Genomic DNA, 22,766 nt, shown 5'->3' on the forward strand with positions numbered 1-22,766 from the left:
ATACATTCTCATAAATTTCTTCCTCAAATTACGACGTTTATTTGATACTAATAGACTTTTCTTGGCCAGGAATGCCTTTTTTGCCATTGCTTGTCTGCTTTTGATGTCCTCCTTGCTCTGCCGTCATGGTTTATTTTCTGCCTAGGTAGCAGAACCACTTAACTTTATCTACTTCGTACTCGCCAATCCTGATGGTAAGTTTCTCGCTATTGTCATTTCTGCTACAACTGGTAGAAGCCGACCTCGGGGAAGATCAGTTTGGATTCCGTAGAAATATTTGAACACGTGGGGCAATACTGACCCTACGGCTTATCTTAGAAGCTATATGAAGGAAAGGCAAACCTATGTTCCTAGAATTTGTAGACTTAGAGAAAGCTTTCAGCAATGTTGACTGGAATACCCTCTTTCAAATTCTGAAGGTGGTAGGGCTAAAATACAGGGAGCGAAAGGCTATTTACAATTTGTACAGAAACCAGATGGCAGTTACAAGAGTCGAGGGACATGAAAGGGAAGCAGTGGTTGGGAAGGGAGTGAGATAGGGTTGTAGCCTCTCCCCAACGTTATTCAATCTGTATATTGAGCAAGCAGTAAAGGAAACAAAAGAAAAATTCGGAGTAGGTTATGAAACCCATTGAGAAGAAATGAACACCAACAAAAGCAAAACGAGGATGATGGAATGTAGTCGAGTTAACTCGGGTGATGCTGAGGGAATTACATTAAGAAATGAGACGCTTAAAGTAGTAAAGGAGTTTTGCTATTTGGGGAGCAAAATAACTGATGATGCTCGAAGTAGAGAGGATATAAAATGTAGACGCAATGGCAAGGAAAGCGTTCCTGAAGAAGAGAAATTTGTTAACATCGATTATAGATTTAAGTGTCAGGATGTCGTTTCTGAAAGTATTTGTATGGAGTGTAGCCATGTATGGAAGTGAAACATGGACGATGAGTAGTTTGGACAAGAATGGAATAGAAGCTTTCGAAATGTGGTGCTACAGAAAAATGCTGAAGATTAGATGGGCAGATCACGTAACTAATGAGGAGGTATTGAATAGAATTGAGGGGAAGAGGAGTTTGTGGTACAACTTGACTAGAAGAAGGGATAGGTTGGTAGGACATGTTCTGAGGCATCAAGGGATCGCCAATTTAGTATTGGAGGGCAGCGTGGAGGGTAAAACTCGTAGAGGGAGACCAAGAGATGAATACACTAAGCAGATTCAGAAGGATGTAGGCTGCAGTACGTACTGGGAGATGAAGCAGCTTGCACAGGATAGAGTAGCATGGAGAGCTGCATCAAAGCAGTCTCAGGACTGAAGACCACAACAACAACAACAACGTTGTTGTATCTGTCCTCCCCGCGACCACTTCCTTTTTCTTTCCACACAATTTTCCTGCAAGTATTTTGCTTTAGCTTCTGTGCACTTCATACTTATTTCGTACCTAAGTAATTTATAATGGTGCATTCGTTTCTTATCTTGATTACATCTATATTTGCTTCTTTCGTCTGTAATTTTAAATACTTCTTCCTTCTCAGGTAATTTCTTCGCAGTTAAAATGTGCACAAAAGAAGTTGGCCTATAGTTGTCCAGACTACACGGCAGAGGAGAATGACCACCATGCTGTAGTGGATGTGTAATTCCGCTTCTGAAGCCTACACACAAATGCATATGTTGTCTAACATGTAAGCTACAGCTAGGAAGTCTCCAAACCATCTTACTAAATGGTCATATCATAACGACCAATACTTCGACAAATATAGATATTCAAAAACAATTGCTTCTCATCAGTCAAAACCGAAATAAAACACATCAGCTAAAGCAGAACGGGTCTGACCATGTTGGCCGAGAAGAAGAAAATCTTCTAAAACAAAAATAAAAAACGGGACAAAAATCTAGCATGATGAACAACATTGTTTACTAGGATACTGTCAGTGTTAAACAAAGAAAATATGTCATGTGAAAATTATATGTCAGTTCCCTGATAACCTTGTCTTCAGCTTGTTTTTTACCTTTTTCTGCGTCTTTCCTGAGGTAGTAAAGCCTTCCCACGCACCTGTACATGTTTTCCGCTTCATTTTTAATTCTCTTTTGTTGTGACAAGACGAAACTACAATTGTGTGGCCACAACTGTGGAGTGATCTGGGACAGGTTTCATTTTTAACTACAACAGATGAAATATTAGTTCACTTTATTACATGAATGACTAAAAAGATGTACTTGAGGCTATTCTGCCAGTATAAAATATTTACAACTGTCACTTACTATGAAAGCATCACTTCATGCACTATGTAACAAACTGTTCTCTTGAGGTACAATGTTCGACATTTACAGGAGCGCTAGTTAATCTGGAACCGTAACAGTTTGTTAGTCCTACATCATGATATTGACTGCTGTAGCTGAGGTCTCTAACTAGGCTCAGGTTTCGCATGCTCGACACTCTATTGACCTCAGTGTGATGGCGCTGCTGTGATGAGAAGGTAGGTGGGATCTTAAGGGCAATCTCCCCCACGTCTTTGGGGATTGCATGTCTGTGGTATATCGATTAATGTTGCCAACTTTGGTGTTGCACCGCGCTCTCTCTGTGATACCACATCTTTATTGAGGAAGAGCTACGGGATACTGCAACTCTCTCAAACACACTTTTAATGAGATTTTTGCTTCCTACGACGTAAGTGTCATTGCGTATAATCACCATCCCTGATTATAAAGAACTTTTCCTGGAGCTACAGTGCATAAAGGCTGCGGTACCATGCTGTGAAGTAAAGAAATAGCAACGAGAATGCTCGCAGTATGCGGACCAGCAGGCGACAGTCAACTGGGGCGTCATCATCTACGTCCTCCAAGAACTTTGAAAACAAATCACAATTTCTCTGCAGTTCAGTACCACACTTCCTTTACAATTGTTCTCACTGATTGAGTATCTAATATTTTTGTCTACTCTTTTCTATTACTAAACTATGACCGAAGTCTATACCTACTTGTGGGAACATCTCAAAATCTCATTTCAGAATTTCTGGCTAACCATGTTGTAATTCACGTCACATCCTCTTATGTCTTCCAGTCTTTCTCAGTCATATCTCCTACTGCTGTAATTTTAAAACAGTGTATTTGCTACTACTATCTGAAACTTATGTAATAACTCAAGGGACCTTTCTCCCCTCCTAATGCTATTTCCGAGCCTATATTCTCCTGTAATTCTGCCTTTTATTCCCTACCCTACAATACTGTTGTAATCACCTATGATTGTTAGATTTTGAGTTCCTGTTACATACTGAATTACCCATCTCATTTTCCTCTAACTCCTCTACATCTACTTCTTCAGATATATGCCTTCTGTTCTTTCCCTTGCTGTAGCATTAAAATCCCCCATGATTCTCAGATTTTCATCGTGTATCACATACTGGATGACCACCTTCATTTTAGTTTGTTCATCTACTGCTTGTGGTATTACCCTGTGTACCTGAGCTATAGTCGTTGGTGGTGGTTGTACTAGGTGGGACGTCACATGGCGCAGTACACTCATTCTTTAAGGACTGATCATTCAGGTAGTTACACTGGACCGACTTTCAGACAGTATCACCGATGACGTCATCGATGAGTCATGAGATTTCTCCATCCCTCCGCCGCCTGATGAAGATAAATTTCGCTATGTATAAAATGGATAGAAATTCAAATTTCGGCGGAAAATTCAAAAATGGCGGGAAATTAAAAAGTATTCTAATTACATTGATGTGTTTCACTACTCCTACGAAAGTAGGGTTGTTGTCGTAAGTATAAATCAGCAGGAAATTAAATATAGCATATTGTCACGTTGGCGGCCCTGGAATACTGGCCCAGGCTCTATGACATCAGAGTGTGGCACGGTCCTACGACGTCCGCATCCAAGTTCTGGAATACTGTCACTATGACGCCAGATTTCATTAGAAAAGGATGTTTTTGCAGGCCTAGGCCTGTCTGCTGGACAAATTATCTCTTAACTAACATACTTCCCCAAAGCTACTATTCGTTCAGAAGTGTATTGCCTTTGCATACTGCTTCTACTAAGTTTGCACCTCTCCACTTCAGTCTTTTTTCAGCCAAACACCGACGGATGGAAAAACGCCTTCCGGACAAGCGCCTGTGCCGCTACCCCGACTTTTTCCCTTAAGGTAAAGTCCAAACTTAACACTGCGTAGTAGAAGCAGTTACGTCTTTATTTAAATAAACGTCTTGCCAGAGATGGCTCCCTTTCTGCAGGCAGAAAGTTCATGATTGCCATATCGGCGGAGAAGTCCGCCACTGCCCGGTCTGCTAAGAGCCAAGTCACCACGCATCACTGTCGCTCCGAGAAGGTTGGGCAATGCTGTCAGCTGCTGAAGTCACAGTGCTCGGTAAGACATAAGAGTCCAGCAGCCAGGACTCACACCACGTACTTCAGTGACAGCTTCATGCAGAGAGACACCACATGCATAGTACCGATTCGATAACCTAAAGCGAAATGGAATGCAGAAGTAGCTAGTATGCTGTTGTAACGGCACTGCAACCACGGTCCGTATGACCTGAGTAAAAATGTCAGGAAACTAGAAAAATGCAGGAAGCACACTTGTACTTCACCCTAATGACAAGGAGTCAAAATTATTGTAAGCTGAACACAAACTACAGCCCACACATACGTTTTACTTGGAACATAAAAATCTAGTGATGCACTTTCGTCCTTCTGGCGGCGGACACTTGTGTGATGGCTCTGAAGCAAAAATAAAGGTGGGCTGCAGTACTATGTTTGTAAAACTTACCACTATAATTTACGTGTGTGGAATAGACGGTGGCTATTTCATTAGCACTGACTAAACTAGCCATCATAGAGAGGTGAAACATGCGAACGTAGATGTATTCAGGCAAGTAGCTTTTGAGAATGACAGACACTAATTTACAAGTCGAATAATCCCCATATGAAACGTAGCAAATACATAGACGTGAAACTATGGTATTTTCTATGAGAATAGTGGTCAATATCATAATTGTACACGACATTTCAAAAGGGGAAAACTGAACTGCAGTCACCCGCAGAGTCTGAAACGGCTGCCGGCCGTAATACACAATCTAAAGTCCGTCAGCACGTTGCTCAATATGAGGTAGACTACAGTTATGTGATTCACGCCCCACGTCAGCCGCAGCCGACTGTGGTTGTAGTACAGAACAGCGCCACACTTGTCATCAGTTAGGGAGACATCAAAACAGTGTACTGATAACAGTGAATTTTGCTTTGAAAATCTTGACTATCCGTTGAATCATCACATTGAGGAGTACCCACATTTTTTTCAACCATTCAGACGGAACGCGTAATAGCCCCGAAGAGTTCGACTAGAAGGTACGGTAATGGTATAGAGCCAGTGTCAATATTCCAGGTCAACCAACACGAAAATGACAGCAACCACGAATTTGTCATCTAAGGGCTCCCAGCTACCCATGTATTCCACGTTGCATATATGACATCAGACGTCTCCATAGGATTTGCAAATGGAGACAGTTGATAGGCCTACATAAAATCGTTCAATGTATATCGAATAAGACTTGGCAAAATTGTCCACTGAATTATTATGTTAAGTCGTACCCATATCTGTTACAGATGAATTATCATGTTAAATTGTTCCCATGTCTGTTACAGATGTTAAATCACAACAACTCGAAAACTGAGAGTTCCACACATTTTAGGCGAATGATAGTGCTGGTATTATAACGTCCTTTAATGTCTTAACAGGTGTCCTATCATTCTCCCCCTCCTTCTTCTTGTCAGTGTTTTCCGTATATTCCTTTCTTCGTCGATTCTGCGGAGGACCTCCTGATTCCTTACCTTGTCGGTCTCCCTTGAATGAATGGTTCAAATGGCTCTGAGCACTAGGAGACTTAACATCTGAGGTCATCAGTCCCCTAGAACTTAGAACTACTTAAACCTAACTAACCTAAGGACGACACACACACCCAAGCCCGAGGCAGGATTCGAACCTGCGACCGTAGCGGTCGCGCGGTTCCAGACTGAGGCGCCTAGAACCGCTCGACCACTCCGGCCGGCTCGGTCTCCCTTATTTTCGACATTCTTCTGTAGCACCACATCTTCGGTTTTCTTCTGTTGCGGTTTTCCCACAGTCCATGTTTCAGTGCCATACAATGCTGTGCTCCAAACGTACATTCTCAGGAATTTCTTCTGAAAATTAAGGCCTATTTTTTACACTAGCACACCTCTCATGGCCAAGAATTTCCTTTTTGCCAGGTTTAGTCAGCTTTTTATTTCCTCGTTGCCACGTCTGTCTTTGGTTATTTTGCTGCCTGTATAGCAGTGTTCCTTGACTTCGTCTACTTCATGATCCCCAGTTCTGATGTTAATTATCTCACAGTTCTCATTTCTGCTACTTCTCATTGCTTTCGTCTTACTTTAATTTAGTTTCAATCCATATTCTGCACCCATTAGACTGTTCATTCCATTCAACAGATCTCGTAATCCTTCTTCACTTTCTCTGACGACAGCGATGTCATCAGCGAATCTTATAATTGATATTTTTTCATCCTGAATTTTCATCTTGCACTTGAATCATTCATTTATTTCGATCATTGCTTCTTCACTGTATAGATTGAACAGTAGAGGTGAAAGACTACTTCCCTGTGTTACACCCTTTATAATCCGAGCTCTTCGTTCTTGGTCATCCATTCTTATTATTCCCTCTTGGCTCTTGTACATACTGTTTATTACCCCTCTCTCCCTATACCTTACCGCTATTTTTCTCAAAATTTCTATCATCTTACACCATTTTACATTGGTGAACGCTTTTTGAAGGTCGACAAATCCTATGAACGTGTCTTGATTTTTCTTTAGTGTTGCTTTACTTGCAATCGCAACGTTAGAAATGCCTCTGGTTCCTTTGCCTGTCCTAAAGTCAAACTAACCGTCATCTAAAACATACCCAATTTTCTTTTCCACTCTTCTGTATATTATTCTTGTGGGTAAATTCATGATTAACTGATTGTACGATAATTACCGCACTTTTCCTCTCTTCCTATCTTCGCATCTGTGTGGATAATGTTTTTCCTAAAGTCAGATGGTATCCAGTCTCATAACTTCTACACACCATCGTAAATAATTGTTTTGTTACTACTTACCCCAATAATTTTTGAAATTCCGATGACACTAAAACTGGATCCCCTATCTCTTCCCTATCGACTCCTGTTTCTTCTTCTTCTATCACATCGTCAGACATATCCTCCCCTCCTAGAGACATTCAGTGTGTTCTTTCCATCCATCCGCTTTCTCCACTGCATTTAACAGTGGAATATCCATTGCACTCTCAGTGTTACCGCCTTGGCTTTTAATTTCAGTGACGGTTATTTAACTTTGCTTTATGCTAAGTCACTTATTTCTGTTTCGACTTATTCATATTTTTCATGCAATCATTTCGCCTAAGTTTCCCTGGACTTCCTATTTATTTCATTCCGAAGTGACTTGTATTTCTGAATGTCCTGGACACTTTTGTACTTCCTTCTTTCGCCAATCGACTGAAATGTTTGCTCTGTCGCATATGGCTTCTTCGCAGTTATCTTCTTTGTACCTACGTTTTTCTTTCCAGTTTCTGTGGTTTCCCATTTTAGTGATGTCCATTCCTCTTCAACTGAGCTGCTTGCTGAGCTATTCATTATTGTAGTATCTATAACCTCAGAGAACTTCAAGAGTATGTCTTCATTCGTTAATATTCCTGTTTCCTACTTCTTTGCACATTGTTTCTTCTTGACTAGAATTTTAAACTTCAGCCTATTCTTCATCATTACTAAATTGTGACTGAGTCTGTATGCTCCTGGGAAGGCCTTACAACCCAATATCTGATTTCGATATCCCTTCCTGACCATGAAGTAATCTAAATGATATATTCACGTACCTACCAGCTATTTGCAAGTGTACCTCCTCTTCTTGTGATTCTTGAACAGAATATTACTTCAAAACTCAGTGGTTTTTCCTCTCTCATTCATAGTTCCATTCCAATAGTCTACCGTAACCGTTTCTTCTACTCCTATCCCTATAACAGCATTCAAATCTCCCATGATTATTAAGTTTTAATCCCCCTTTGCATACTGAATTAACCGTTCAGTATCCTCAATACTTGCTCTATCTCTTCATCTGATGCTTGCGATGTCGGCATGTATGCCTGAAAGATTGTTGTCGGTGTTGGTTTGCTGTAGATTCTAAAGAGAAAAACACTATCACTGAAATGTCCACAGTAATACATTCTCTGCCTGATCATAACGAACCCTACTCTCATTGTACCATTTTCTGCAGCTGTTGATGTTACCCTATATTCATTTGACCAGATATATTCATGCTCTTTCCATTTCATTTCAGTGATTCCCACTATATCTTGATTGAGCCATAGCATTACCCTTTTCGTATTCCCTATCTTCCCTACCGTATTACAACTTCTGACATTCTACGCCCTAACCCGTAGAACGTTATCCATTCGTTGGTTATTCAATCTTTTTCTCATGATCACCATCCCCCTTCGCAGTTCCCTCTCGGAGATTCGAATAGGAGATTAGTCGGGAATCTTTTGCCAATAGAGAGAAGAGATCATCGCGACACTTTTTCAGTTACAGGACGCATGTCCTCTCGATACACATTACGTGTCTTTAATGCTGTAGCTTTCATTCCCTTGTGCATCCTCGTGCTGTTGGTTAATGCCATTTCTTCGGCCTCTTAGAGTCATTTTCCACCGCAAGTTGGGATGTGCCTTAAAGGCAGAATGAGGGTTTCTTCTTCTTTGGCTGCAATTGCTGATTATTTTTATTGAAAATTTGAACAGCGGCAGGTTTTGAAACTGGGACCGAGAACGCTCTTATTATTTGTCAAAGAATCTATGGCTGGAACATAGGTAATGTACTTTGTGATACTCTTAATACACTCCTGGAAATGGAAAAAAGAACACATTGACACCGGTTGTCAGACCCACCATACTTGCTCCGGACACTGCTAGAGGGCTGTACAAGCAATGATCACACGCACGGCACAGCGGACACACCAGGAACCGCGGTGTTGGCCGTCGAATGGCGCTAGCTGCGCAGCGTTTGTGCACCGCCGCCGTCAGTGTCAGCCAGTTTGCCGTGGCATACGGAGCTCCATCACAGTCTTTAACACTGGTAGCATGCCGCGACAGCGTGGACGTGAACCGTATGTGCAGTTGACGGACTTTGAGCGAGGGCGTATAGTGGGCATGCGGGAGGCCGGGTGGACGTACCGCCGAATTGCTCAACACGTGGGGCGTGAGGTCTCCGCAGTACATCGATGTTGTCGCCAGTGGTCGGCGGAAGGTGCACGTGCCCGTCGACCTGGGACCGGACCGCAGCGACGCACGGATGCACGCCAAGACCGTAGGATCCTACGCAGTGCCGTAGGGGACCGCACCGCCACTTCCCGGCAAATTAGGGACACTGTTGCTCCTGGGGTATCGGCGAGGACCATTCGCAACCGTCTCCATGAAGCTGGGCTACGGTCCCGCACACCGTTAGGCCGTCTTCCGCTCACGCCCCAACATCGTGCAGCCCGCCTCCAGTGGTGTCGCGACAGGCGTGAATGGAGGGACGAATGGAGACGTGTCGTCTTCATCGATGAGAGTCGCTTCTGCCTTGGTGCCAATGATGTTCGTATGCGTGTTTGGCGCCGTGCAGGTGAGCGCCACAATCAGGACTGCATACGACCGAGGCACACAGGGCCAACACCCGGCATCATGGTGTGGGGAGCGATCTCCTACACTGGCCATACACCACTGGTGATCGTCGAGGGGACACTGAATAGTGCACAGTACATCCAAACCGTCATCGAACCCATCGTTCTACCATTCCTAGACCGGCAAGGGAACTTGCTGTTCCAACAGGACAATGCACGTCCGCATGTATCCCGTGCCACCCAACGTGCTCTAGAAGGTGTAAGTCAACTACCCTGGCCAGCAAGATCTCCGGATCTGTCCCCCATTGAGCATGTTTGGGACTGGATGAAGCGTCGTCTCACGCGGTCTGCACGTCCAGCACGAACGCTGGTCCAACTGAGGCGCCAGGTGGAAATGGCATGGCAAGCCGTTCCACAGGACTACATCCAGCATCTCTACGGTCGTCTCCATGGGAGAATAGCAGCCTGCATTGCTGCGAAAGGTGGATATACACTGTACTAGTGCCGACATTGTGCATGCTCTGTTGCCTGTGTCTATGTGCCTGTGGTTCTGTCAGTGTGATCATGTGATGTATCTGACCCCAGGAATGTGTCAATAAAGTTTCCCCTTCCTGGGACAATGAATTCACGATGTTCTTATTTCAATTTCCAGGAGTGTATTTGTTTTTTTTAGATGCAAACACTGTAGATATAAATCGTAGCCTGGTTGCTATCTCCTTCTTCGTTCAGGCATTTCATACATTCAGTAGATTGACCAAAGAGTCATAAACACTGTTGGAGTCTATGAAATCGAGTTCCATATAGTCTACACATGAGTTAACTACATAACAAAAGAATTTTAAATGCTGTTATATCACCAGCTTTAAAAACTCAGCAAACTTCCCCAGCTTCTAGACGCACAATGTTGTCTTCTTATAAACCAGTGGACAGGCTGCAGAAACTGGTACCCAATCTACATCTTCACATTGCACACATGACATCAGACATCTCCATGGGATTTAAGAATGGAGACCAGCTGTCTCCATGCGTGCAGAAAATCGTTGAATATGCGCCGAATACACTCGAATCCACTCAATTATCACGTTAATGTGTTCCCATTTCTGGTAGAGATTCAAAACCTACATAGCAATCCATATTGCAGACTACAAGTCGCATAGGTTCGTTACATTTGAATGCTTGAAAGTTACTTGACAGAGAACAGCTAATGCACAGAACAACACTATCACTGAAATGTCCATAGTAACACATTCTGTGCCTGATCATAACGAATCCTACTCTCATTGTACCATTTTCTGCCGCTGTTGACGTTCCGCAAAATTCATCTGACCAGATATCTTCATGCTCTTACGTAATCGTCCTCTCATTGCTCCATTTGCGCGTGGAATAGGAAAGGGAATGAGCAGCAGCGATATAAGATGTGCTCAACAATTAGGTGTATGAAAGTTTGCAACGTGTATATAGTCACTTTTCCTAGGTGTGGGGTTCAGCAGAAGTAGCATCACAGTCTTCAACACCACACGCATCACATCTCAGCACATGCACCCCAAACCAAACACTACAACACACACCAAATACAAATACCACATCATACCATAAGACACAGCACACATGATATCACACCACACATAATACACAAGCAACATACAACTCACCAAGTACCACAGATGACTACAGACAACACAGCACAGAGCACAAGACACACCACAGATGACAAAATACACACATCACACCCACTAAAAACCACACGTTACCCACCTAACACACTTCATGCTGCACACTCAATGCCCACCACACATACTACATATCACACACCACCCACACACCGAATCTCTTATTTCTGATTAATTTTAAGGGTGCTTGTACAAGAAAACGTGATTTAATAGTTCATGTACAAGTGTGGATCAATTATACCACCGATTGTAATAGTAGTAGTAGTAGTAGCAGGTTCAATAGATTCAAACAGTAGGTCGCTTGGCAACTTTGGATCGCTACCAGCTGTCAATGATTCTTAACCAAATGTACCACAGTGACCTACGCATTCTTTTGGTGGATGAGAGTATTATTTTCTAACACCGGCTTTCATTGTACATATGGCTTGGTATGATGGAAATTGGACATCAGTGTAGATGGAAACCCACCTAAGAACAGTGAAAATATACATCAATAATGAGAATACCATATAGTGTACTCACTTTCAGAAGCTTGATGCACGTCACCAAAACTATGTACAGATATTATGGAATTCTCTTAAGAAACTTTATAGAGCTCATCCACCAGAAAACTGAGGAAGTAGTCTCCGCTATAAATTCACATTTATTCACATGTTACATTCCAATACAGTAAACCTCTAAGCAGGGTAACATTATTTCTATGACGTTGCCCTACAGGTACTAACCCGGACAGTACTGCCACACATTACTCACATACATTCAACAATTTTTTGTATGCATATCAACTGTCTCAATTTACAAATCATAAGTAAACATCTGATGTCATGTGTGCAGGATGGAACATATGGGGAGATGGGAGCCCATAGATGTGAAATTCAGTTACCTGGTTGCTATCATGTCCCGTGTTGGCACTCCTGGAATACTGGTGCAGCCTCTATAGTACCATTCACTTAGCTTCTACTCGAACTTTTCGGGGCTATTATGCATTCTCTCTGAAGACTGAAAAAATATGTGTACACCTTTATGTGATAATTGAACGGATATTCACAGTTTTTAACGCAAAATTTAATATTTTCGGTACAATATTCGTTGTAGCAAGCATCCAGCCACTGTCCATTTCACACACAGAAATTTTTGTGGTGAGTTTTACAAGCATATTACCTCGACCTACTTCTTTTGGCTTCAGAGCCACCATACAAGTGTCCTTTGCCAGGAGAAAGAACGTGGCATGTCTAGTTTTTTAAGGTTCCAGGGAGAACGTATGTGTGAGTTGTAGGTTTCTTCAGATTTTATTAATTTTCACTCCCCGTTTACAGCAGCTTGACCCAAAGTCTCCAACCTGTTTCCAAAGTCTTCCCAAGATTTCTTCTTAATTGCAGCATCCAAGAAGAAATCTTGGGAAGACTTTGGAAACAGGTTGGAGACTTTGGGTCAAGCTGCTGGAAAACAATTCTGGAGTGTAATTAGCAGTCTTAGAAAGGGAGGTAAGAAGGAAATGACAAGTATTTTGGACAGGTCAGGAAAACTGCTGGTGAATCCTGTGGGCAGATGGAGAGAATATTTTGAAGAGTTGCTCAATGTAGGTGAAACTATGATCAGTAATGTTTCAGATTTCGATGTACAATGGGATAGGAATGATGATGGAAATAGGATCACATTTGAGGAAGTGGAGAAAATGGTCAATAGATTGCAGTGCAATAAAGCAGCTGGGGTGGATGAAATTAAGTCAGAACTCATCAAATACAGTGGAATGTTAGGTCTTAAATGGCTACACAGGACAATTGAAATGGCCTGGGAGTCGGGACAGGTTCCATCAGACTGGACAAAAGCAGTAATCACACCAATCTTTAAACATGGAAACAGAAAAGATTGTAACAACTACAGAGGTATCTCTTTAATCAGCGTTGTGGATAAAATCTTCTCAAGTACTGTTGAAAGGAAAGTGCGAGTATTAGCTGAGGACCAATTGGATGAAAGTCAGTGTGGGTTTAGGCCTCTTAGATGTTGTCAGGACCAGATCTTTAGCTTACTGCAAATAATGGAGACGTTTTATGAGTGGAACAGGGAATTGTATCTATGCTTTATAGATCTAGAAAAGGCATATGACCGGGTTCCTAGGAGGAAGTTACTGTCAGTTCTACAAGATTATGGAATAGGAGGCAAACTTTTGCAAGCAATTAAAGATCTTTACCTGGATAGTCAGGCAGCAGTTAGAGTTGACGGTAAATTGAGTTCATGGTTCAAAGTAGTTTCAGGGGTGAGACAAGGCTGCAACCTGTCTCCACTGTTGTTCATATTATTTATGGATCATATGTTGAAAACAATAGACTGGCTGGGTGAGATTAAGATATGTGAACACAAAATAAGCAGTCTTGCATATGCGGATGACTTAGTTGTCATGGCAGATCCGATTGAAAGTTTGCAAAGTAATATTTCAGAGCTAGATCAGAAATGTAAGGACTATGGTATGAAGATTAGCATCTCCAAAACGAAAGTAATGTCAGTGGGAAAAAGATATAAACGGATTGAGTGCCAAATAGGAGGAACAAAGTTAGAACAGGTGGACGGTTTCAAGTACTTAGGATGCATATTCTCACAGGATGGCAACATAGTGAAAGTACTGGAAGCGAGGTGTAGCAAAGCTAATGCAGTGAGTGCTCAGCTACGATCTACTCTCTTCTGCAAGAAGGAAGTCAGTACCAAGACTAAGTTATCGGTGCACCGTTCAATCTTTCTACCAACTTTGTTGTATGGGAGCGAAAGCTGGGTGGATTCAGGTTACCTTATCAATAAGGTTGAGGTTACGGATATGAAAGTAGCTAGGATGATTGCAGGTACTAGTAGATGGGAACAATGGCAGGAGGGTGTCCACAATGAGGAAATCAAAGAAAAACTGGGAATGAACTCTACAGATGTAGCAGTCAGGGCGAACAGGCTTATATGGTGGGGTCGTGTTACACGCATGGGAGAAGTAAGGTTACCCAAGAGCCTCATGGGTTCAGCAGTAGAGGGTAGGAGGAGTCGGGGCAGACCAAGGAGAAGGTACCTGGATTCGGCTAAGAATGATTTTGAAGTAATAGGCTTAACATCAGAAGAGGCACCAATGTTAGCACTGAACAGGGGATCATGGAGGAATTTTATAAGGGGGACTATGCTTCAGACTGAACGCTGAAAGGCATAATCAGTCTTAAATGATGATGCTGATGATGATGATGATCACTACCTGTCATTTGTGTGAAGTACAAATGTGCCTTCTGCATTGTTATAGCTTCGTGTCGGTTAACTCAGGACATGCCGGTTGCGGTTGTAGTTTTGATAATTGGAACCTCTACACTCCATTTCGCACTAGGTTATGGAATCGGTACTACGCATGTGGTGTCCCTTTGCACGGAGCTGTCGTCGACGGATGGTGGGCTGACTGCCGGCTGCCAGACATTTAATGGAATTTAATAATGTGTGTGAAATCTTATGGGACTTAACTGCTAAGGTCATCAGTGCCTAAGCTTACACACTACTTAACCGAAATTATCCTAAGGACAAACACACGCACACCCATCCCCGAGGGAGGACTCGAACCTCCGCCGGGACCAGCCGCACGCCATACATTTAGGAGACGACAGTGGTGCGTGGTGGCTTCGCTCTTAGTGGGCTACCACAGACTGAGCAGTGGTGGCCTTCGCGACTGGTCTGGCGATTACGTCCTTCACAACCGCAGAAACGGAGTTCCCACTGGCAAGGTGTCTAAATAAAGACGCAAGTGTTCCTTCTACACAGCATACAGTTTGGGCTTTAACTTATAGGAATACGTCGGGGCAGCGGTGAAGGGGCATATGTAGAGGGTAGAAGGCACGCTTCAAATGATCGCAGTAGTTTATGGTTACTAGGTGTGTTACTTAAAAGTTTCCCAGTGTGTGGTAATGGATAGCTGTTTGGACCATTTGGTCTGGATATTTAATGACCACTTCCCGTTTTTAAGGTGTGTGAGCATGTCGTTTGTCTCGTATGTTGTTTCGCCCTTTTTACTACATTGTGTGTGCTTTTGTAGTGTTCAGTTGTGACTTTGTTGCCATTGATGTTATGCAGTGTAATGAATGGCTTCATCTGGCACTTTTGCTTTAAGTGTATGGTTTTGACTCTAGTTCATTAGTAACTGGGAGGGGTTCAGTGTTGAGTTTCACTGTATGAAGTGCCTTTTGGGAGCACAATTTGGTTTTACAGTGGTGTTCCACTATCAACGTGTAGTTAAGGTGCTTAGAGCTTTAGTGTATGAATTATGCATTTCGTCTAATATCTAATCTTTTCACATCTTTGGTGTGACGTCACATGTGATGGACTACTGTTTAAATTGCTGTTAAAATTGCTGTTAAAATTGCTTGTCAATATTTTATAAACTTTTAGTCTTCAGTTACCCATTTTAAAGCTTATCTGTGTTAATATTTGCTGTAAAGGAAACTTATTAGTGGATTTTCATTAAAGTCTTTCTTCCTGTGTTATTGACTCGAGTGGTCTATTATTCGTGAGTGGGCTTACGTCGATCGTCCAAGCCTCCTGCCTCAGTAGTGTATTTACATTTTGCGGCGTGCAGTTGGAGCTGTAGCGGGTATAAAGCTAAGTACTGAAAAAGTTATTTGCGCACTGTTATACAGTTATTAAATTTAATAGTTTTCAGCGGTGTTTCGTGCTGTTTGGGGCGAAATAACAATTTAATAAACTTTTGGAAACGTTCGCTCGCTGTGTTTTTTAGAGTTTTCTGTGCGTTGAAGTCGTTTAGTAAATTTCGTGCTTTAGTTTCCAGCTGAGGTTTCTTATTGTTTCATTTCAGTAATATTTTCATTCAGTGTTTTAACTTCTTCGAGTGTTCCAGTAGCAGCTTGAATTTTTGGTTTTAGCTAATAATTTTCTGTAATTTTGTTGGTATTGGTATTACCTGTGAGTAATAGTATTAATACAAGCAGTTGCCTTCTTAGTAGACAGAGAATTTCGAGACCGCTATTGTTAGTTCTATAAATTACTTAGGTAGCGTGTATAGTTTTTTTTCAGTGACTGTAAAATGTTACCATGAATGAGAAGTGTGGGCTCTGTCGAAGGTTTGTGAGTAGTGGGTTACGGTGTGGGAGTTGTTCAAAGTATTTTCATCGGGGGGAACGCAGTAGGCTTCCTGGTAATGCAGAGTCTGTAGTAGAAATAAGTTGCTCGATCAGTCAACGGGTGTACTGCTGGTCCATAGTCTGCAACGGGCACAATATTTCGGCGATCAGACGTGTCGCCATCGTCCGGTGCGCTGACGAACTGAGTTGTGCCCGTTGGACACTATGAACCAGCAGTACACCCGAGCAAGAAATACTCCGAGAGAAACTGAAGAATCATGGAAATAAGTTGATAGAGGAGCAGGAGCGTAAGATCTGTGCCCTTCATGTACAGTTACAACATTCAAAGGAGGAACTAGATAGGTTGAGCAGGGTGAAGGGTGGTGGGGAATTGGAACTGGCAGTTGGCAAGAAGGCAGCTAGGAGAAGGAGGTATTCAGACAGTTATATGTACTTTGCGTATATGCAATAGATTTGACCAACTGTCAAAGTTGAATGGAGAGGAGCCTCTTGTAGCTGTAGATATAGGGAACATACAGCAGTCCTCAGCAGTTAGGAGGCCTAGTAAATGTCTAACATTAAAAGGAAGGTTCTGCCTCTAGGTAGTTCCCATGGTAGAGGTGTGGGCCAGCAGTTGCAGGAAGTGTTGGGGAGTGAGTACCAGGTCACCAGCACTGTGAAGCCTAGTGCAGGACTGGCTCAAGTGACTGACAGCGTGGGAGAGCTATGTAGGAATTTTACAGAGAAGGATCAGGTACTGATAGTGGGTGGAGCAGGGAACAGTCTTCATAATGACAGGGAATATGATGTAGGTGGTCATCTGGTAAAGAGAGCTATTCAAACTGGTGGCACTAATTTGCATTTCGTGCAACTGTTTCAGCATTATGATCAGCCTCATCTTAATGTGGCTGTAAGGGGTGTTAACAAAGGGCTGGAGAAGGCGCTGTTGGCGTAGGGTATGGGTCACATTTCAGTGGTGCCGCTTGAGTCTATCAGTAGACCAGGTTTCACAAGGCATGGCCTGCACCTCAATAGGTATGGGAAAGGGAGGCTGGCAAGGCTTATGGGTGACAGTGTAGTGGGTGGTGGTGAGATCACGCATGGAAAAATTGCTGTAGTAGTTGGTGTTAGAGCAGCACCTTTTTTAGATTGAAGTAAGCTGATAGGTATACGTGCTTAAAGGAAGTCCCTCCAACTAAGGGCTCACCTTCAGAGGACTTCATGTTTCCAAGTAGACAAGGAATTAGCATATTTCATCAAAATATGAGGTATTAGAGATAAAGTCAGTGAGCTGCTTATAGATGTTGACTCTGAAATTTTTGGTATATCAGAGCACCACCTAAATAATTTGAAAGTTCAGGGGCTCCCTTTACACAGGTTACAGATGATCTGGCTGTTTTTCACGGAGATCCTTGTGGGGTGGGGAAGTGGCTATGTGTGTGAAAAACAGTATTCCATTTGAGTTCATGCACATATCACGGCACTGCACTGAACAGATATTTGAATGTTGTGCAGGGGCAGTTGAATTTAGTGAAACTAAACTTCTAATTGTTGTTGTTTATAGGTCTCCTAACTCTGACTTCAGAGCATTTGTGCTCAAGCTAGAGTGGGGTCTTTGTTCCCTTTATAGGAAGTACCATAAATTAGTTATATGTGGTGACTTCAGTATAAATTTTGTATCTGATGGTGCAAGAAAAAGGATGTTATGATCTGATGCAGAATGTGGTTTTTTTTTTTCAACTACGGTGCAGGGTAACTGTAGCACAGCCATAGACAATATTTTTATACATTCTTCATTACTGGATGGGCATTTTGTTAGTATGAGGGTGAATGGCCTTTCAGACCAAGATGCACAAATTTTAACACTAAAAGGATTTTGTACTCAAACAAATGTCGCATATAATTACAAACAATGTAGGAAAGTTAATCCAACAGCAACAGAGTGTTTTAAACCTTGTCAAGGAACAAGAGTGGCAGGACTTTTATAGTGCTGATAACAAGATAATAAATATAATGCTTTCCTTAACACATTTCTTATGCCCTTTGAGATCTGCTTTCTTTTAGAACATTCTAAATGGGGTACTAGCAGTAATAGGGAGCCCGGGTGGCTGACTAGTGGGATAAGGATATCATGTAGAGCAAAGTGGGAATTATATCAAAATGTTAGAAGTAGTCACAATCAAGATACAAACAGTATTTTAAGGTGCTTAAAATGTTATTAGGAAGGCAAAGAGTATGTGGTATTCAAATAGAATAGCTAATTCACAGAATAAAATTAAAATCATATGGTCAGTTCTGAAGGAAATGTCTGGTCAGCAGCACAAGGTCGACAATATAAAGTCAGTTCGTAGTAAAAATATTTCTGTTAGTGATAATTCAGATATATGTACAGTATTTAACAATCATTTTCCGAGCATTGCTGGTGAATTAAATAAAATTTAGTTTCTACAGGAAATCATATAACTCTCTTGGCAAATGCCTTTCCGAGACTGATGTCTGAAATACTCCTCTGTGATACAGACAAGGGGGAGATTGAGTCAATAATTAAATCACTGAAGACTAAGGGCTCTCATGAATATGATGGAGTGCTTAGCAGAATATTAAAATACTATGATGCACATGTTAGCCCTGTATTTAGCCATATTTGTAATTTTTCGTTTAGAAATGGTCAGTTTCCTGAACAATTAAAGTATTCGGTAGTAAAGCTGCTTTATAAGAATGAAGAAAGGGGTAATGTAAACAATTTTACCTATTTCTATGCCATCAGTGTTTGCTAAAGTTATTGAAAAGGCTGAGTATGTAAGAATAATTGATCATTTTATATCACATGATTTGCTGTCAAATGTACAGTTCAGCTTTAGACCTCATTTAACAATTGAAAATGCTTCATCCTCTTTTGTCTGTGAGGAACTGGATGGGTTAAACAAAAGGTTTCGAACGCTAGGCGTATTTTTTGATTTAACTAAGGCATTTGATTGTGTTGATCACAAAATATTGCTCCAGAAGTTGGACTATTAGGGAATATGGGGAGTATGTCACAACTGGTTCGTCTTACTCTATCAACAGACAGCAGAAGGTCATGATTTGCAGTGTTGAGAATGTCTGTGATGTGGGATCTGAGTGGGGTATTGTCAAGTGGGGGGAGGGGGGGTGCCCCAGGGATCAGTGTTGGGGCCACTCCTGTTCCTTATTTATATAAATGATATGCCCCCTAATATTATGGGTAACTCTAAATTATTTCTGTTTGCTGATGACAGTGGCTTGGTAGTAAAAGATGTGATGTGCAACATTGCCTCAGTTTCAAATAGTGCAGTTCATGACCTACGTTCATGGCTTGTAGAAAATAAACTAACTCTAAATCACAGTAAGACTCAGTTTTTACAGTTTCTAAAACACAATCCAACAAAAATTGACGTTTTAATTTCGCAGAAAGGGCATGTGATTAGTGAAACTGAACAGTTCAAATTTCTTTGTGTTCAGCTAGATAGTATACTGTCATGGAAAGCCCACAAACAGGATCATGTTGAAAGACTTAATGCTGGCATTTTTACTATTCGAACGGTATCTGGAGTGAGTGATTGTTCGGCACGAAAATTAGTCTACTTTGCTTATTTTCATTCGCTTATGTCGCATGGTATTATATTTTGGGGTAAAACTCTTCCCATTCTAAAAGGATATTTTTTGCTCTGAAACTGGTGGTTTGGGCAATAAGTGGTGTCTGTTCATGAACTTCTTGTCGCCCCCTGTTCGTAAGTCTGGGTATTTTAACACTGGCCTCTCAATATACATATTCCTTACTGTCATTTCTTGTTAACAATATTAGCTTATTCCAAAGAATAAGCAGCTTTCACTCGGTTAATACTCGGCAGAAATCAAACCTGCATTTGGATCTGAATATCTTAACTCTTGTGCAGAAAGGTGTGCAGTATATTGCTTGCATCTATTTTCGATAAGCTACCGCCAGAATTCAATTCTTACCAGTAATCCACGACCTTTCATATCGAAACTGGAGAGTTTCCTTATGGGTCAGTCTTTCTATTCTGTCGAGGAGTTCGTTGAAAAATTAAGCTGATAATTATTGTATTGTTGATTGCGTTTACCTAAACTTATAGCTTGACGTATTTAGGGTTCATAAACATTTTATATTTATCTGTTGTTACTATTATGTTGTAATTTCATGTACTGACAAGTTCCATGACCTTGGAGATTTGCTCCTCAATTGTAAATAAAATAAAATAAATTAACCCCATGTAGATTGCGATTGGGTATGGGACAGATGGCACCACCTTTTTTTCGAGGACATGAAAGGATGTGCTCAGCATTTGTCAATTGTGTGTAAGTCATTGTCTGAGATCCCCTTCTTCGGATTTCATTGTCTTGTATGTTAATACATATGTGTCTCATGGTTCATTCCATTGGATTTCCATATAGAAGTTTCTACACTCATGGTCCTCTGTGTGTATATTTATTCATATATCTGTTGGTGTTTCTGACTAACTTCTACTAGGCTATTTTGTAGGCTACTGCTATATACTGTATAAAGAGGGGATTTGCAACATGAAACGGTCTTTGGTAATTGTTCATAGATGTGTATTGTGTATGTTACTTTTGACCCTATGGGTACATATTGATGGTGGATGGTACTAATATTGGCAACATTGTTTTATGTCCATTATATTTCCTGGAATTAGTAGAAACATTAATAACTTGTTTCGTTTTTATTGTAGAGATAGTGCATACTTATGGCATTTTACTTCCACAAGTTACACATTTTCTATGTTAGTATGTTCGTGGGCCTTTGGGATAAGACTGGGTTGCTGTCTACTTATATCAGTGGAGCATCTGTTTACAGTTTTTGTGACTTCAACGTTATTTTCATACTAAGTTTTAGACTGTGATTTACATTATTTATGTGCTGGAGGTCGTTAGAGCATATATGGTATTAATTCAGTGGTGTTAAATTATACAGTGAACGTTAGTTCATTAATTTTTTATTTGTTTTCAGGTTATTAGGTTGTTTCGTTCTCTTATCGTACATCCTGTATTCATAGGTTTTCTGCTTACCTGATATACATGACTTCGGTTGCTTTGCCAGTATAATTCGTTGTATGCTTGGGCTCCCCTCTGCTAAATTAATTATTGAAAAAAAGAAAAAAATTTAAGCAGTATAAATTAGATGTTGAACTGTGTTTTATGTGAGTACTGTTAGTGTTTTTATATTATATAATTTCATTATACGATTTATTCCTTTTTAGTCACAAAATGTGATTTTCGTTCCTGTACTCACATTATACTTTACTTTCATGCCATGTGTTTCCATATACAGGGGCCTGAAGATAACGCTCTTTCATGTCAAAACTTGTAGCATGTTTTGAATAAGCGACCTTTGAATTATAATACAAGTGTGATTTCAATTTTCATTTTTCAAGTAGAAGTTTATTTCATTCAGGTAGTTCTCTTACACACCTAAATATTTTCACAAACGTCAGTCTACACTACTGTGTAACAAACTTATGATATGTCAGACTCTGTGGTGTTTAATGTTATCAATAAATTTCAACAATAACAAACTATTCTCACATATTGCAATCTTTTCATTTCTTATGTAGATTACTTAATCAAAATCCCAAACTTCACATAGAAATTATTTTTCTCTACCTGTTAATTTCTAACATAACATCAAAACACACTTCAGAAGAGCTGATATGTCATGTGGCTGCTTGCTTTTCCATCTGCTTAGTTAATCTATGAACTATTTCTCTGTATAACATTTACTGTGATGGTCAATGGGCGATATATGGTGCACATACAGGTCACAAGGTTGACAAAAAAATTCTTTCATTTCTGTGTCACAACTTGAGAATCTAATACCAGTGCTCTTTTACAGAGGAGTTTCGTTTATATGTGGTTGATGCAGATAAATAATCCTAACATCTGTTTCTTACTGTTACAGGCTCATACTGAACCTGACTGACATTGTCGTCGAAAATATATTGGACTATGTAGTTTTCAATGCCTCTTACGAACCTGTTGGATTCAGATTAATTGTAGCAATAGACTTTCCTGATATCACATTAAATGCAAAATACCACATGAAAGGGTGGCTGGGAGATGGGCTTCTCTACTTGTTCGGTGATGGAGATATTAAGTAAGTATGTTATTCAGTACAAACATTCAATAATCACTTAATATTACATTTCAGTATTTCCAGCAGTTGTGTAAGCTGACTCCTATAGGAATTGTCTCTTAATGCCTAATCAGCCATTCTGGGCAGTTATCCTCTCTTAAAGGATATAGCTCCCTCTCATCACGCCCATCTTCATCTTGCTGCTTT

At 41.0% G+C, this 22,766-nt stretch overlaps 1 protein-coding gene across 1 annotated transcript in view; it reads left to right on the forward strand.

The window, feature by feature from the left end:
- Positions 1–22,766, forward strand: part of LOC126149128 (uncharacterized) — a 163,759-nt gene that overhangs the window by 75,300 nt on the left and 65,693 nt on the right. The window contains exon 4 of the mRNA XM_049915796.1: positions 22,386–22,580. Coding sequence (XP_049771753.1) covers positions 22,386–22,580 — 195 coding nt within the window. The remainder of the gene's footprint in view (positions 1–22,385; positions 22,581–22,766) is intronic.

Source organism: Schistocerca cancellata, chromosome 2 (genome assembly GCF_023864275.1).
Source record: "Schistocerca cancellata isolate TAMUIC-IGC-003103 chromosome 2, iqSchCanc2.1, whole genome shotgun sequence".
NCBI lineage: Eukaryota > Metazoa > Arthropoda > Insecta > Orthoptera > Acrididae > Schistocerca > Schistocerca cancellata.